A 16822-nucleotide genomic window follows, 5' to 3' on the forward strand; every position below is an offset into this window, starting at 1 on the left:
GTAAATACTACTTACTGTATAAGTCTACTAAACTATTCAACGATAGGTGAAATATACAGGCACTATGATATTCTTCCAACACAGACTTACTATGCTGACAAAAGATCTGACCCAAAAGGGAGGTACCTGGTTGCTGCTTCTGACACTACCACCTGCCACCTCAATACAACTCACTCCTGTCCTGACACAATCACCATTAATATTTTAATATTAAAAATATTTAGTATTTTAAAATCTTTTTTAATATTAGAGACAACCCACTAAATAAAACTCATGACAAAGAGTGCCAAACTCCAGTTTCTAGTATATATAAGTAGACATGCCAACAATTTATGATAAAATTTCAGCTGACTAAAGACAATGAGAACATCTTTGAGGTGGGCCTCTGTCTCCCTTATATAAAGATGACACCTAAAGCCAAATAACATAACTATTAAATGTCTCTATCTTCAGACAAATAAAGTGTCCCTCTGAGGCATGTATTCCTCTACATGCCAAGCGAACAAAAAGTGACTGCTGCTCCCACTGTAGCCTTAACTTGCTAAACCTTTTGACTTATCTGTTCCATAAAAGGCAGGGAACAGCTAGCTGGGGGAGCACTTACCCAAATGCTAGGACCACTAAAAAGGGTGGTGGCTCATTTTTCTAACCAACTTGACATGGTGGCCACCAAACGGCCACCCAAAAAAATATATACCCCACTGCCAGGCTGCCCTGGATTCCTTCCCTTCACCCTGTTTAACATTAACTTATCCCTACGTCTTGAACCTCTCAATAAAATTTGTATCTTCCAAATTAAAAAAAATTCAACTACAGCTGGTCTTACTACAACAATACCAGCCATTACAACCTATCCTGAGAGATCCTGAAATATATTTAAATTTAGCATCTAAAAATTTTCACTCCTTTAACATCTCCAGACACGCATCCCTCAACAACATTAAAGAGTTACAAGGCCGGGCGCGGTGGTTCACGCCTGTAATCCCAGCACTTTGGGAGGCCGAGGCGGGCGGATCACGGGGTCAGGAAATCAAGACCATCCTGGCTAACACGGTGAAACCCCGTCTCTACTAAAAATACAAAAAATTAGGCGGGCATGTGGCGGGCGCCTGTAGTCCCAGCTACTCGGGAGGCTGAGGCAGGAGAATGGCGTGAACCCAGGAGGCGGAGCTTGCAGTGAGCCGAAATTACGCCACTGCACTCCAGCCTGGGCGACAGAGAAAGGCTCCGTCTCAAAAAAAAAAAAAAAAAGAAGGAAAAAAAAGAATTAACAAGGGAAAAAGTTACAAAAAAACCTGACCTCCGGCTCTCAGCCCTCAAGAATGAGGAGTGACATATCTCTAGGGGGAGAATTTGTAAACAGAGAGAGTCTCCCAGGATTACAGAAATTTAATCAACAATCAGCCTGTTTTACAGCCTCCTGCTATTTAGCCAGTTTCTTCCTAAACCCTATGTAAAATATTAGTCACCTACTTTGTTAAAACCATCTCCTGACAGGCCAACAACTTATATTATAGATAAACCAGAATGAACTTTCTTTACCACCATACTGAAGTGTCCACCCCAGGAGGTGCTACAATTTCCTTACCATGACATGCAACCTATGTACTGACATAGTAACTAAGTCTACACAACTGGGACCACTCCTTTACATACAATGACACAACCTCTCCCCTCTCCATAAAACCCTCCTGTCACTTTCCCTCAGCTGGACACTGCTTTGGAGAATCCTCCCGGTGTTGTCCTCCTTACTGAGAAGCCAAATAATAAAAAGTCCGATTGACCAAAACCTGCCTTCTTGTAGAGTAGTTTATTACTCACCAGGCATTTAGAAAATTACATAAACTTAAGATGACAGGGCAGAGGCAGGGTTTGAGAGGACTGAGTCATTTTGAAAGAAATTCTATGGCTAAAATGCTATCAAACGGTATCAGACGCTACAGAGAAACTCTAGTGGAAGGAAGAGTAAATTGACATGGCAAACTTCACTGCGTCATCGTAAGAAACGGTCACCGCCACCTCAACCTTCAGGAATCACCATGCTGATCAGTCAGCAGCCATCAACACTGAGAGAAGATCCTTTACTAGCAAAAGGATTACGACTCATAGAAGGCTCAGATGATCCTCAGCATTTTTTAGCAATATTGCATTTCAAAATTAAGGTATGCACACTGGTTTTAAGAATAATGCTATTGCACACTTAGAAGTACAGCGTAAACATTACGCAATGGGAAACCAAAACTTCAGAAGACTAGCTTTCTCGTGATAGTCACTTCATTGCAGTGATCTGGAACCAAACCAGCAATATCTCCAAGGCATGCCTGTATGTGTTAGCAAGAGTAGCTAAATTGAAGGTGGTTTCAGAAAAGTAATCATTCAGTATCTTTTTTGATCCAACAGATTATGATATTCTTCAATGAAATTCTTACCTAATCGAAAAACTGATGATGTTGACAGATGATAGGGCTTAGCTCGTTCAATGGCTAATTTTCGATGGACTCTAGGAAGGATTTTTCCATACTGGTCTAATATAGAATTTCGAGCCAGTGATCTCTCCCGCAAACGAGGATCACGATCATTCTATTAAACATCAAAATTGGTAAAAAATTTAACCTTCAAAATGTTAGGTGCTATAATTCTATATTTACCATTTAAAATAAAACTATGAATATCCTAAAATATCTTCTTCCTACCTACATATCCATTTTTCCAAACCAAGAACTTCATCCACATATCTAATTGTTTTATCAATCCTTACCCATCAATAAATTCCAAATCTCGCTACCAAGCCTTGATTCTTCACAACTAATAAAAACAATGGTTATTAAGCATCCACACGTGTCAGGCAACATTCTGCTTCACACACATCTCTGTGCATCCTCAAAACAACCTCACAAGGAGATTTTATCATCTTACAGTTGATAAAAGCAAGACTCAGAGTGTGTCCCAAGCACACAGAGTAAATGAAGAATTAGTCTGACCCTTGAAGTCCAATGATCTTTGTACTATACAACCCTTACTGCTGGCCTCTACATCTTCGTTTTCCCTGAGTGAAATGGCAATATTGTAGGCAGACATCAGAACATAAATGGCATACGTAATAGAATTACGTGGTAATACCCTGTTCCCAATTCTGTTACAGAGATGAATTGAGGATTCTCCAAGTTCAAGGTAATGCTAGGCACAGTGGTTACCAAACTGTAAGCTCTTATGTAACAAACCAAAAAAACCTCCAGTTTTCCTTATTCTCTTATCCCCCATAATAAGACAACTTTAATCATACCATAACATTAATCTTCAGAGTTTGGTTCAGCTTCAAGGCAGGCACATAATTGGCACGCTGCAAATGGTGCACTAAAAGGAATTCATGACTCTGAACACTGGCACTGGACTGCAAAAATTTCACTAAACATTCCTAAAAAGAACAAAACAGATTGTATTCAATTCAATTGTATTCAGATTAAATTCAATTTATCTTGAATTTCTGACAAGTTTACATTGGTAAGTTATTACCTGCTCAGTGTCTGTGAACGGTAACTTCAGTAAATCTTCCATTAAGCCCATTTCCTGACAGACTTCATACATGTGCTTCAGTAACTCCTCTATATTCAACCTATTGCAATGTTGCCGCAAAAAACTCCAGGCTTCAACCATGCACCTGAAAGCAGTATTTATCAAAGTTTAGTTTTAGAAAAAGCTATTTAAATGTACAAAACAAGAAATCTACATGTAGAATTTCAACGATACTTTGTAAAGTATCTTTAAAAATAATTGAAAAGTACTTTAAAAATTTGTTGAATACTAAGTACTGCATAATAATCTTGCTAAGCATGTCAGCAAAATGACATGTTTAAAGAATTTTATGCTGCTTTTTAGATATAAAATAATAATAAAGCAAAGTAGACAAAAATTCAAAGAAGACAAAAAACTAATGTGGCCTGGATAGAGCTGAATGATTGGTGTGGTGTGACAGAGGAACGTCCGGCTTTTAAAGAAGTGACACTCAGTGGGAAGCGTGGGAAAGACTGAGGCCTAAAGGTGGAAACAAGCACACTGTGTTCATGAAGGGAAGGGGACAGCTTAGTAGCAGATGTTTTTTGGTTGATTTGCAGCAAGATCAGATTGGAGAACTTGGGTTAAATTTGGCAGTCTCAGACACCATGCAGAGGTGCTGAGACATCCTCTTGTGGGCAATAAGATCATTTAAATGAAGGAGTGTTTCTTACACAGAATCTTCCAGAATCAGGTAGGAGCTTTTTTTTTACTATTATTTATTTATTTATATATTTTTTAATGCCAGTGTTCAACTCATACCCCACCGACAGGATTATCTTGAAGGTTCACTTGAGCATATCTATAAAAATTATAATTAAATACAGGTCTTGACCCAATGATCCCAATGCAAATATAGTCTACAGAAACACCAGCAAAAATTGCAAAAGATGGCCGGGCGCGGTGGCTCACGCTTGTAATCCCAGCACTTTGGGAGGCCGAGGCGGGCAGATCACGAGGTCAGGAGATCGAGACCACGGTGAAACCCCGTCTCTACTAAAAAAATACAAAAAATTAGCCGGGCGTGGTGGCAGGCGCCTGTAGTCCCAGCTACTCGGAGAGGCTGAGGCAGGAGAATGGCGTGAACCCGGGAGGCCGAGCTTGCAGTGAGCCGAGATCGCGCCACTGCACTCCAGCCTGGGCGATAGAGCGAGACTCCGTCTCAAAAAAAAAAAAAAAAAAAAAAAATTGCAAAAGATTAAGTATAAGAATATACAGTGAGGGCCAGGCATAACGGCTCATGCCTGTAATCCCAACACTTTGGGAGGCCAGTGTGGGCAGATCACTTGAGCCTAGGAGTTCAAGACCAACCTGGGCAATGTGGTGAGACCCTAACTACAAAAAAATACAAAAATTAGCCGGGCATGGTGGTGCGTGCCTGGTGGTGAATAGCCAGCTATTCAGCAGGCTAAGGTGGGAGGATTGCTTGATCCTAGGAGGTCAAGGCTGCAGTGAGCTATGATCATGCTACTGCACTCCAGCCTGGCAGACAGAACAAGATTCTGTCTCCAAAAAAAAAAAAAGAATATACAGTGAAACAATGAATTACAATGTAGCCCTATATGAGGAAAATATGTGTTAACTTGGAAAATCATTAGTTTTTTAAAAAGCAAGTTAAAAACAGTATGAAAGTGACAATTAAAAAAATTAACCAATAAAACTTGTTTATATATTTATTTAAGTAGAAAAGAAAAGGTTCTGAAGATATACACTAAGAATGGCAATGATCAATCTGGCAGTTAAAATTTTTGGAGGCTGACAACTTCCAAGGCAGAATAAAAAATGGCAAGATTGCACTGCCCTAGACTTTCTGTGAATACAGTTACTTTGGGAAGCAAATGGACCCACTGTTGGCAGATCAGGGCCATCTGTTAATTTTGTTGTTCTGGGACTAGAGTATTTCCACATATTCCACAGGGCTTATACAGGCCAACAACTCAAGAAGTACAATGTGTAGAGGTATTCCCTAAAAATTTACATCTGAAATTGCCTCGTACTTCTCTTACTAGACAGTGGAATCATTGTAACTTGAGTGTAGAAGAGCGTTCATCTGTGTGTGTTCATGTGCACAGAAATATAGTCATTTTTCCCTAAACCAAAATCTAGAAAGGTTAAAAGCAGAACATTTTTGTATAAAGAAAAATAAGAGGATAAGATGAACATTTCATTATTAAATCTCACAACAAGGTTGATTTCCCTAATGTATACAAAGCGGCTATAAATCAGTAAGAAAAATCCCAACAACACAGGAAAAAAAGACAAAGATTTTAATTGGCAGGTCACAAAAGAAATAGCTCTTTAAAAAAAGATACATTCCATTATTATAGTGAGACCAAACATATTAAAACTACCATTTTTACCTATGAGATGAAGAGACAAAAAGTATCTGGTACGCTGTGTTGATAAAAGACATAGGTCAGCTGGGCAAGGAGGTTCGTGCCTGTAATCCCAGCACTTTGGGAGGCCAAGGCGGGCAGATCACCTGAGGTCAGGAGTTCAAGACCAGCCTGACCAACACGGTGAAACCCCGTCTCTACTAAAAATACAAAAATTAGGTGGGCGTGATGGCCGGCACCTGTAATCCCAGCTACTCGGGAGGCTGAGGCAGGAGAATCGCTTGAACCTGGGAGGCAGAGGTTGCAGTGAGCTGAGATCGCGCCACTGCACCCCAGCCTGGGCGACAGAGCAAGGCTCTGTCTCAAAAAAAAAAAAAGAAGAAGGGTCTCTCTATGTTGCCCAGCCTGGTTGTGGGCTCAAGTAATCCTCCTACCTCAGCCTCCCAAAGTGCTGGGATTACAGGGATGAGCCACCGTGCCTGGCCTTTATTACTTTTTTTTTTTTTTGAGACAGAGTCTCGCTCTGTTGCCCAGGCTGGAGTGCAATGGCGCGATCTCTGCTCACTGCAAGCTCCGCCTCCTGGGTTCATGCCATTCTCCTGCCTCAGCCTCCTGAGTAGCTGGGACTACAGGTGTGCACCACCTCGTCCAGCTAATTTTTCGTATTTTTAGTAGAGACGGGGTTTCACCGTGTTAGCCAGGATGGTCTCGATCTCCTGACCTCGTGATCCGCCCGCCTTGGCCTCCCAAAGTGCTGGGATTATAGGCATGAGCCACTGCACCTGGCCTATTATTACTTTTAAACAGAGCAAGTCTTAGCAAATTTTAAAGGTCAGGTACCACATGGATCACATTATGTGATTACAAAACAATTTAGAAGCCAACAACACAATTTTTAAAACCCATTATTTGTAAATTAAAACTTCTAAATCCTAGATAGGGAAAATAACCATAATGAAAATTTAAAAATATTTAGAACAGAATCATAATGAAAATTGTGGGATGCTGCTAAGGTCCTATGTAGGACATTCGATTTATATTTTTGTATTACAAAGAAAAAAGGCTGAAAATGAAATAATCATCCAACCTGAGTTAAAAGTACAGCAAAATAAACCCACATAACAAAGAAAGAGGAAAAATTATGCCTATACAAAAGGATTTTTTGGATTTCTTGTACATTTATGATCCTAAGACTGAATAATCAATGTTAGTAGCTGAATTATCTATAGCCTTTATTTATAAGTCTGTTGCTGTATGGTGCATCATGGTTAATTTGCACATAAAACAGCCACGCCACAGTTGTGATGGTATGTCCGTATATATAGCTCATAAAATTGAAAAACTACCAGCATCAAGTTTTAGAGAAATGCAAAGATGCTCTTAATGAGGAAACTCAGGCTCAGAGAGGATAACTGAACTGCTTTTGATCCTATTTCACAAAGTGGCATAGTTTAGATTTAAATCCCAATCTATTTGAGTCCAAAGATTTTGCTCTTAACATCTTTGCTACAATAAGTGGCTGTTTCAATAACATTATTTGTAAGGGTGCAAATTAATAAACAATATCACTAACATAAATTAATAGTTCAAAACAGGGCAAAACCTCCTGAGGTCAGGAGTGAGGCTGTACAGCCAGAAGGGTGAGTCTGGGGAGAGTGTTAGTGTCTGATGCTTTAAATAGTAAGACTTTTTCAGCCATTTCAACTATCTTTATGCAATCAAATCATTTGGGTGTTAGACCATTATGCAGCTTAACTTCTTGGACTTTTAGTTCAAATTTCCCAATTGTAACCTCTATCCATGGTTCAAGGATATACTGATTAAACACTACTGGACTAGAGATGTAGGTATTTGAACAGATTAGGTGATTATGTATGACCGCAGGAGATACTCAGAAACTTTGTTTTCTTGAATAAGTCCCGGTAAATCAGCTTGTTTTCTTGTTATTTGCTTCCTTCTGATAAAAGTGAAGTGTAAAGTATGCTGTTACACAATCTCCTGGGCAATAAACATGGCTGCCTTTTGCAAAATTATCAGCAAAAATTTAAGCAGCTTTCTCCTAAGATGTTTCAATAAAAACTATCACCTGCACTTTCAACAGTGTTCTCTGACTTTTTAGCAACCCTGAAGTCATTCTCTATTTACAGGACTAGTAATTATTTTTAAACATTTCTTAAATCTGAATACAAGCTATCTCACAAACAGCATTTTGAGTGGTTGTTTTTATTTCTGCATTTAATGTATAGGAGACTTAATGTGCCAGTTTTCTGGGGACTGGATAATTGAGACTTTTTCCAACTTAAAAAAAATAAGGTTTAGAAATTAAACTATTTATTAGTGTTTGTTTACTATATGGCAAAGGTAAAGGAAATTAAAACCTGGCAAATCAGAGAAACATGCTCTGGATGAATTAAAGGACACCTGGAATCAAACGAAGGAAAAAAATCAGCAACCTTCCAAACATGTTTCTTTCAAAGTTCCAACACCTGCCTTTCTGACGTAAGCATTAGTGATTAAGTATCAACACTTTAACATCACTAAAGAGTGAGAGGTACATGCAAATGAAAAAAAATCTATATGCTGGTTTCCAACCCAGTACTAGAACTCTTAACCCATTTATTCAACAGTTATCACATTTAACTTCTTTAAATTATTTTGTTCTTACAGTAAATCTTATTGAAACTACAATTTTTTTTTTTTTTTTTTTTTTTTTTTTGAGACGGAGTCTCGCTCTGTTGCCCAGGCTGGAGTGCAGTGGCGCAATCTCGGCTCACTGCAAGCTCCGCCTCCCAGGTTCACGCCATTCTCCTGCCTCAGCCTCTCCGAGCAGCTGGGACTACAGGCGCCCGCCACCACGCCCGGCTAATTTTTTGTATTTTTTTAGTAGAGACGGGGTTTCACCGTGGTCTCGATCTCCTGACCTCGTGATCCGCCTGCCTCGGCCTCCCAAAGTGCTGGGATTACAAGCGTGAGCCACCGCGCCTGGCCGAAACTACAATTTTGATCTCATAAAAAATTTCAGTATTGATTCTAGATTAAGCTACCTAAACATTTTTGCTAAGCTAGATTATTTCAACAAGTACTTGCTAATTCATTACTGTTAAGGTTCTATATCTAATCAATCTATTACTAAACTTCTTTTCTTCTGCTTGAAATGTGTAGATCTTACCCTCTTATCCTTAGACGTACATGCTATTTAACTAAAGAGAACCAAGAATATGTAACTTTCAGAGTGCTGACACAGAGGTGATAGTTCATGTATAACACAGTGAGGTAAAGTAACTAATTTCTAAAAATATAAAAATGATCAATAGGGTTGAATAAAACCAATAAAAGTGGTATAAAGTAAGTCTAGTAAGGAATTTCAGCTCCAAGCAATTTCTCCAGCTTAGTTCATAAGAAAACCCAATAACCATACCACTGTACTTCCAATCATGCCATTTAGCTTTCTCACAGTTACTACGTAGGTGAGACTAATAATCATTATTACGTAAATGGCAAATACACTGATTAGAGAACATTAAAATCTGCAAAAGAAGAAACAAAGATATCACTTGCTCAAATCTGGTTGAAGTATTAAGACATGAAACGAGACACTTCTTTAAGATTTTCTTTCTAAGAGGATGCAATAGGGCAAATGCAATGACAAAATTCAAATACAAAGAATTCCAATACTCAAACAACCAATATTAACAAAAATATCAGAGTACCATTACTGAATACAAATTCTCAATTTGTCAACTGTATCACTTCATTCTTCCTCTCTATTCCTGGCTCCTTTTCAGCATACTAAACCCTCAGCTGTCCAGGCAGGACAACTGTCGATGTTGTCAACTGGCAACAAATATAACTATAAATCTCAATTTGGCACCCCTCCCTTTTATTCAAGGTACTTATCCTATTCTAGATAAAAGGTATTGTATGTTTTTCTTAACACTGAAAGACCAATAAACATTAAGAATATTAATGCAACAAAAGTAAAATATTATACAGTTGTCCCTCAGTATCCTTGGGGGGACTGGTTCCAGGATCCCCATGGATACCAAAATCCACACATACTCAAGTTTCAAAGTTGGTCCTGCAGAGCCCATGTATATGAAAAGCTGACCTTCCATATATGCAGGTTTTACATCCCATGAATTCTGTATTTTCAATCTGAATTTGATGCAGAACCCACTAACACAAAGGACTGACTTCACTGACTTAACAGCCAACTGTATATTGCCATTGTCTATTTCATCAATTCCATTTTATTAAGATATGATAAAGACTTTATACTTCCAAAAGATGTACTTACCTATTAAAAAGCAAAACAGTGAGGTGAAGGATAACATCGCTACCACTGGACACTGTTGGCTTCATTGTCTGAATATATCTGAGGGCTTGTCTGTGCTCGCCCTGACTCATGAATGCCTGAATAATCTTTGAATGTTGCCATGACAAAGGTTTCGCAGTAGCTGGATGAAACAAAAGATCCAAACCACTCTGGAAATAACATGAAAAGTGTTAAATATAATCTTATACATTTAGACAAAGTAGGTAAACCTAACACTAAAAACCACAAAAATCAAGATAAGACCTGTTTAAATATAAGCTGAAAAAACCTACTTTAATCTGTGGTATATAGAGTTGGCTCTCAGTATCTACAGGATCCATATCTGCAGACTGAACTAAGTGCAGATAGAAAACATTTGAAAAAATAAAGCTGGGCGCGGTGGCTCATGCCTGTAATCTCTGCACTTTGGGAGGCCAAGACAAGCGGACTGCTTGAGCTCAGGAGTTCAAAACCAGCCTGGGCAACATGGCAAAACTCAGTCTCTAAAACAAACAAAAGTAAGTTTTAAAAAAAAAGTGCAGTGGCTCATGCCTATCATCCCAGCACTTTGGGAGGCTGAGGTGGACAGATCAGTTGAGGTCAGGATTTCACGACCACCATGATCAACGTGGTGAAACCTCGTCTCTACTAAAAATGTAAAAATTAGCCAGGTAGGGTGGTGCGTACCTGTAGTCCCAGCTACTTGGGAGGTTGAGGCAGGAGAATTGCTTGAACCCAGGAGGCACAGGCTGCAGTGAGACAAGATTGCACCACTGCACTCTAGCCTGGGTGACAGAGCGAGACTCCATCTCAAAATAAATAAATAAAAATAAAAAATAACAGTATAATGATAAAACATAATACAAATAAAAACAATACAGAATAAACTATTCACACAGCATTTACATTATATTAGATATTATAAGTAATCTACAGATGATTTAAAGATCAAGATCTAGAGACGACTTAAAATACCCAATGAAGTGTAAATACCATGTAAATAATTGTTATAGTGTAATGTCTAGGGAATAATGAAAAGAAAAATGTCTGTACATATTCAGTACAGACCCAATTTTTTCCCCTGAATATTTCTGATCTATAGTTGATTGAAGCCATGGATGTAGAATCCATGGACACAGAGGGCCGATGGTATACAAGAGGATGTACACAGGGTATATGCAAACACTATGTATGCCATTTGATATAAAAGAAATGAGCCTCTGTGAATTTTGGTATGTTTCTGGATCCTGGAACCAATTCCGCACAGATACTGAGTGATAACTGTATTTTAAAGAATAAAAGCCTTATAAAAAACCTGATACCTCTGAGACCCCATCACACTATTTTATAAGATCTTCCCATCACCAATTCACATATCAAGGCCAAATCTTGCCTACCATGGTTCCCTCAACACCCCAAACATCTCTCTAATATAACGATCACTGTATCTGCACTATCATAATTACTTACTTACTAGTTTCCTTCTTTAAACGGTAAGAAACCTGGGGTTCTGAATTGTTATCTTTATATTCTTGCCTTCTAAAATAGTGCTTGGTAAAGGTACTGATTAAACTGAGTCCTTCCTCAACTGTTTTTAGAAGTAGACTGTATCATATCTTTTAATACCAAATTTAAATTATGTGTATTTTCTAAAATTCTAGTAATTCATGAAAGTTTACGCTGTAAGTGAATAGACTTACCTCATAGTCATTATGATCTATCAACCAAAACCCCTGAATAAGTTTAACTTGGCCCCAAGAAATGGCAAATATAGTTGGGAAAGATTCAATGGGAGTGTCTGTTTTGTTGGGAAAGGAATACATAATATCAAGTAGCAAATAAATGGTCTTTAAAAAAGCAGATTAAGGACAATAAAACATAACAACAAAAACTTCCTACATATATATTTACAATAGGTAGCAACAAAATGTAGCATTAAAAGAGACTTGAAAGGCCTGTTTTTAGTGTTTAGAAAGCCATCATGGAGAGTCAGCAATGAGAAGATAGTTTTAGTAAATGTGGGTACAACCAGTCCCACACCAACTTCACTCATTCTCAGTATTTTATTATCAGCACCAAAAAGGAAATAAAGCGTATTTTTATGAAGTCAGTAGCTCAGTAAATACAAGAAACAAAGATATATGCGAATTTCTAATGATCTAGCAAAAGATGGCAGCTTAATCAAACATCATCTAGCTTATAAATTATAAATGGAATTATACATTTTTAGACTAAGTAACTAACATTAGCACAAAAATATTATCACAAAGACTACAGGATTCAAGTAATGCCTAAGGTACTATCATGCTAACTTATAATGTACTCATTTCCAGCACAGAGGTTAATGCCATTGATAGTGACCACTTGGTAGTAGTATTTTAGAGCAACTGTTGTTAACTTTTTGAGTGTCTTGGACACATTTAAGTATCTGATAAAAGCCAAGTACCCTATACCTAGAAAAACAAATATAAAACAAAATTTTGCATATAGTTTTAGGTTGATCATAGGCCATCTGAGCCCAAACAACAGATCCTGGGTTAACACCTCCTCTTAAGAAAACAAAACCAAAATTCAACCTTGCAATCAGATATGTCAGGTTTCTACTACTCTTGAAATTTTATAATTTTAATAATACGTAAACAATGGATAAAACTTAAAAGGATACAATAGAATGTTTCGCTGCTTCAGTAACGCCGTCTAACAGGTACATATCAAGTACTGCCTATAACACAAAGGGATAAAACCTTCAGTGGATCTTACACAGTCATTCATTCATTCATGCTTCTTGTTTTCCCAAGTTTGTGCCAGACACACAGCTAAGCATGTCTCCTCCCTCCCCAGCTTTGTAGACTCTAAATGATAGCACATTACTGCAAACCTACATGCAGACTAGCAGGAGGATATTTTCCTGTGCCTCCTTCATCTCGTTTCCACAACTTCTCAATTCGCTCTCCTAACTGAGAAACCAGTCCATCAATCATCAAGCAATCGGGATTCCACTTCCCTCTGCAATCAGGGAAAAGTCAAGACTTATTTTAAGTATCAATGTTAATATCAAAGCAACCAGCATCAAAATACTAAAAGTAATAATCTCAACTACCAAAGAAAGAAGAGGCTGGGCATGGTGGCTTATGCCTGTAATCCCAGTGATTTGGGAGGCCAAGGCAGGAGGATCACTCAAGGTCAGGAGTTTGAGACCAGCCTGGGCAACACAGCAAGGCCCCAGTTCTAAAGAAAATACAAAAACTAGCTGGGCATGGTGGTGTGCACCTGTAGTCCTAGCTACTCAGGAGGATAAGGAAGGAGGATCATTGGAGCCCAGGAGTTTAAAGTGAGCTATACACATGCCACTGCACTGCAGCCTGGGCAACAGAGACCCTGTCTCTAAAAACAGAGAGAGAGGAGAGAATTGGGAATTGGACCCTAGTTAGCATGATTAGAACTACAGACATCAAGGAGAGTTAGTCGGATAAGCCCTTAAGTTGCCTCAAGTTCAGTCATCAACAAGCCAGTCAGTCAAGGTGAGGTCCCCATGTGGTCCATCCAGCCAGTGACCATTCTATTTTTCACCATATTAAGCAAACTACCATAGAGTATAAAGCCCAGCATAGTGAAAATAATGAAGTTCAAAGACAGAGAGCTAAAGTTTCTGTTTCATCACTTGGGTTAGTCTTTTATCCTCAGTGATTCCTTCACTCAAATATCTATTACTGAGCGCCTATGATGCAACGTGCAGATATTGTCCCTATTTCCTTTTCTTTTCTCTTCTTTTTTCCCCTTATTTCCTTTTCTAGTTGTGAATAGCAGCAGCACTTACTACTCTTTGTGGTTGTCCAATGAGTCAGGCACTACACTAGATGTCCTACGCATACTATTATATTTAGCTTTATACTGACTTTATAACTTATATAACAAATAGGATTTGAAAGCATAACAAAGCTGCCAAGGATATACACTTAGGAAGTAACAGATCTAGAATTTTAAAATATGCCTAGTCAATCTCCCAAGCTAATGTTCACTCTCCTAAATTGGTCATTCTAAAGCACTGGTTCCCACAATTGCCACACATCAGAATTACAGCTGGCACAGATTTTAAAGTACTGATTGCCAGGTGATTCAGGTGTAAGAAACCTGGAATCAACGTTTGTGAATCATTGCTCTAAATGTTATATGCTTTGTAATTCTGTCATTGCAACTCAAGGAAGACTACTATTTCCAGAAGTGTGGTCAAGACTCTCAACACCACTCTTTCTTTGTCTATTACCTTTACTTCTTTATTCCAAAGGAACTAAGTAGGCTATTCGTGTATTCTTTTTTAAAAAGAGAGAAATAAAATAGTAATGGTAATAGCAAATTCTGATACCTTACTGAGAATTCTATCCATTTAATCACTTTGTAACACGATGAACACTGTTCTGAGAAACTTTGACTTCTTAGAGATGTAATTTCTAAAATTATTCTACTATACCTTGATAAACGCTCAAACTTCTGTCGACGACTGGTGTAGTAGTTCTGAATTACAGGGTAGTTGTAGCATAACCTTGACAACTGCACAGAATCATCTAGATTTTTAAGAGTTGGAAAAAAAGCTGGTAATAATTCCAAAATATCTCAACAATACATATTAATATTTTACTGTAATTTAATATTTACAGCAACCCCTGGTGAACCCACAGGGTGGTTATATTTAGGTAATAAAAGGTCACTACACAACTTTTTATTTACAGATGCACAAGTGAGAAAATGATCTGTCATGAAGGCCTAACTACATGGATGGTGGCTTAAAATCTCGGAAACTGTTCTAAATAACTTTACTCCTTAGGCACAAATAATAATTTGAAAGCAAGAAATGTTCACTACAAATCAAAATCTAAGAGAATTATGAAAAAATAAGATCAACAATTATGTACAGTGGCAGAGGCACTTCTAAATAAAATCTAATGGCTTCCTGGAAATGCAAGAAGCTGAAGGTTTTAGAAGTTATATTCTAAACAAATATAGCAGAAGTCAAATACCAAGAATTCTCTAACTGTTGGTACTGGCATAAATTACTAGCTAAAAGGGGATATTTAATTGAAGAAATATTAGTAACCATATTAAAAGGACCATTACCAGGAAACAGGAAAACTGAGTTATAGAAACTATAGTTCTATGGATCTAAATAATAGCTAGTAATATTGCTGAACTCATTTTCAGGAGCTATGTTTTCTCAAATTTGCTTTCCTTCTAAATGTTATTCAGTCCAATAAACACGTATGAGCACTGTGTGTCAGGCATAGGATGAAGATACAAAGTAAGGAAAGATGTAAGAAAAGAAGGTAAGCATAAATTAAATTAAGGAGAAAAATAAGTGAGGTGGAAGAAAAGAAACCCAAAGCATTAGAATACAATAACAAAATTATAAAGATTCAGAATGTTTTAATTAATACTTATAGATTAAGTAAATATTTTACCTATGCCTTCTGGTAAAAGCCCAGAATGAGAGAACCAAAGAACCACTTGTGCATACTGACAGATGAGGTGGGAAACCACAAACTTATTGCTTAAGTCTATCAGTCCTGTAAAGAAGAGTTAACATCAGTTGTTTACTTACAAAAAAAATCAAGATGCTCCACAGTTTTCAAAATTAATCACTTGGTAATTTACATAATATGTAAATATATATTTTACATATATGTATTTATTCAAGACACATGTATCTCTCTTGAACTAATTCACCTTTGTATCTAGTTTACTTTGGTCCAAAATGATGTCAAGCAAATCTCCAAAATGCTAAAATAAGTAAGTCACTCCCTAAAATAGACGTTTTAGGTAAATACACTTCCACCTCAGCTACACTTTCATTTAGCTAATTCCAGAACTCAAATTTACTCATTAATACAAGCTAGCATAGTATCACTAATAAAGATTGTTCACAACAGGCATTTAAATGAAATTTGCTTGTTTTCGTTTTGAAATTGCAAAACAGAAAAAAATTATAATGAGTTCTTTGAATTAAAAAAACATACGACTTAATTTGGAACTTTACTGCAAATATATTAATCTTAATAATCATTAACTTCAGAATTTCCCAAGCTTATTTAAGCATGGGCTCATGGCATGTCTAACAACATTCTGTAACTTTTCATTAAAACAAAGAAACAAACAAAAACCCCAGCACTGGAGAAATAACGTCCTCTTTACATAAGGATCCATCTAAGACATGGGAAATGTATTCGTTTCTCTAAGTCAAGAAGTAAAATTTCATAAAACACTCATTTGATAAAACAAAGAGCATACCTCTCTCAGTGATCTCCCGGGCTTCTGATGCAAAACAGCTCAAGACTATATTAAGATTGCTAAGAAGCAAATAGCATTGCTGGATAGACTGTATAGTTTGTGGATCCATGAAATGACACGAACCATCAAATAATGGCACACCTTTCAAGAATAAAATACAAGATAAGTTTCCATACAGTAAATCTAAATAAATTAGAATCACAATGCAAAAGTTCTCAAACTCCTATCACTCAAAAGAATTATTCTATTCATTATGAGATTTATAAACACAAGCTAGAAATGGCAAAACCTCCAAGGAACCTAAAACGTGCTTTCAATATAAAACTAGCAAAAGCCAAGA

The 16822-nt window shown here is 37.4% G+C and overlaps 1 protein-coding gene across 5 annotated transcripts in view; it reads right to left on the minus strand.

Annotated features, from left to right (window-relative positions):
• AHCTF1 (AT-hook containing transcription factor 1) overlaps window positions 1-16822 on the minus strand; it is a 254423-nt gene that overhangs the window by 32779 nt on the left and 204822 nt on the right. For all 5 annotated transcript variants that reach the window (XR_009210793.1, XM_058430671.1, XM_032137482.2 and 2 more), the window contains 10 exons: window positions 16483-16623; window positions 15657-15761; window positions 14672-14765; window positions 13086-13209; window positions 12869-12925; window positions 11904-12050; window positions 10186-10373; window positions 3514-3658; window positions 3284-3415; window positions 2430-2580 (listed from right to left, as the gene is read on the minus strand). Coding sequence is in view for 4 of the 5 variants with exons in the window: in XM_058430671.1 (XP_058286654.1) it covers window positions 2430-2580; window positions 3284-3415; window positions 3514-3658; window positions 10186-10373; window positions 11904-12050; window positions 12869-12925; window positions 13086-13209; window positions 14672-14765; window positions 15657-15761; window positions 16483-16623 (1284 nt within the window). In the remaining variant the exon portion in view is untranslated. The remainder of the gene's footprint in view (window positions 1-2429; window positions 2581-3283; window positions 3416-3513; window positions 3659-10185; window positions 10374-11903; window positions 12051-12868; window positions 12926-13085; window positions 13210-14671; window positions 14766-15656; window positions 15762-16482; window positions 16624-16822) is intronic.

This window comes from Hylobates moloch, unplaced genomic scaffold (assembly GCF_009828535.3).
Source record: "Hylobates moloch isolate HMO894 unplaced genomic scaffold, HMol_V3 SCAFFOLD_18, whole genome shotgun sequence".
Taxonomy (NCBI): Eukaryota; Metazoa; Chordata; class Mammalia; order Primates; family Hylobatidae; genus Hylobates; species Hylobates moloch.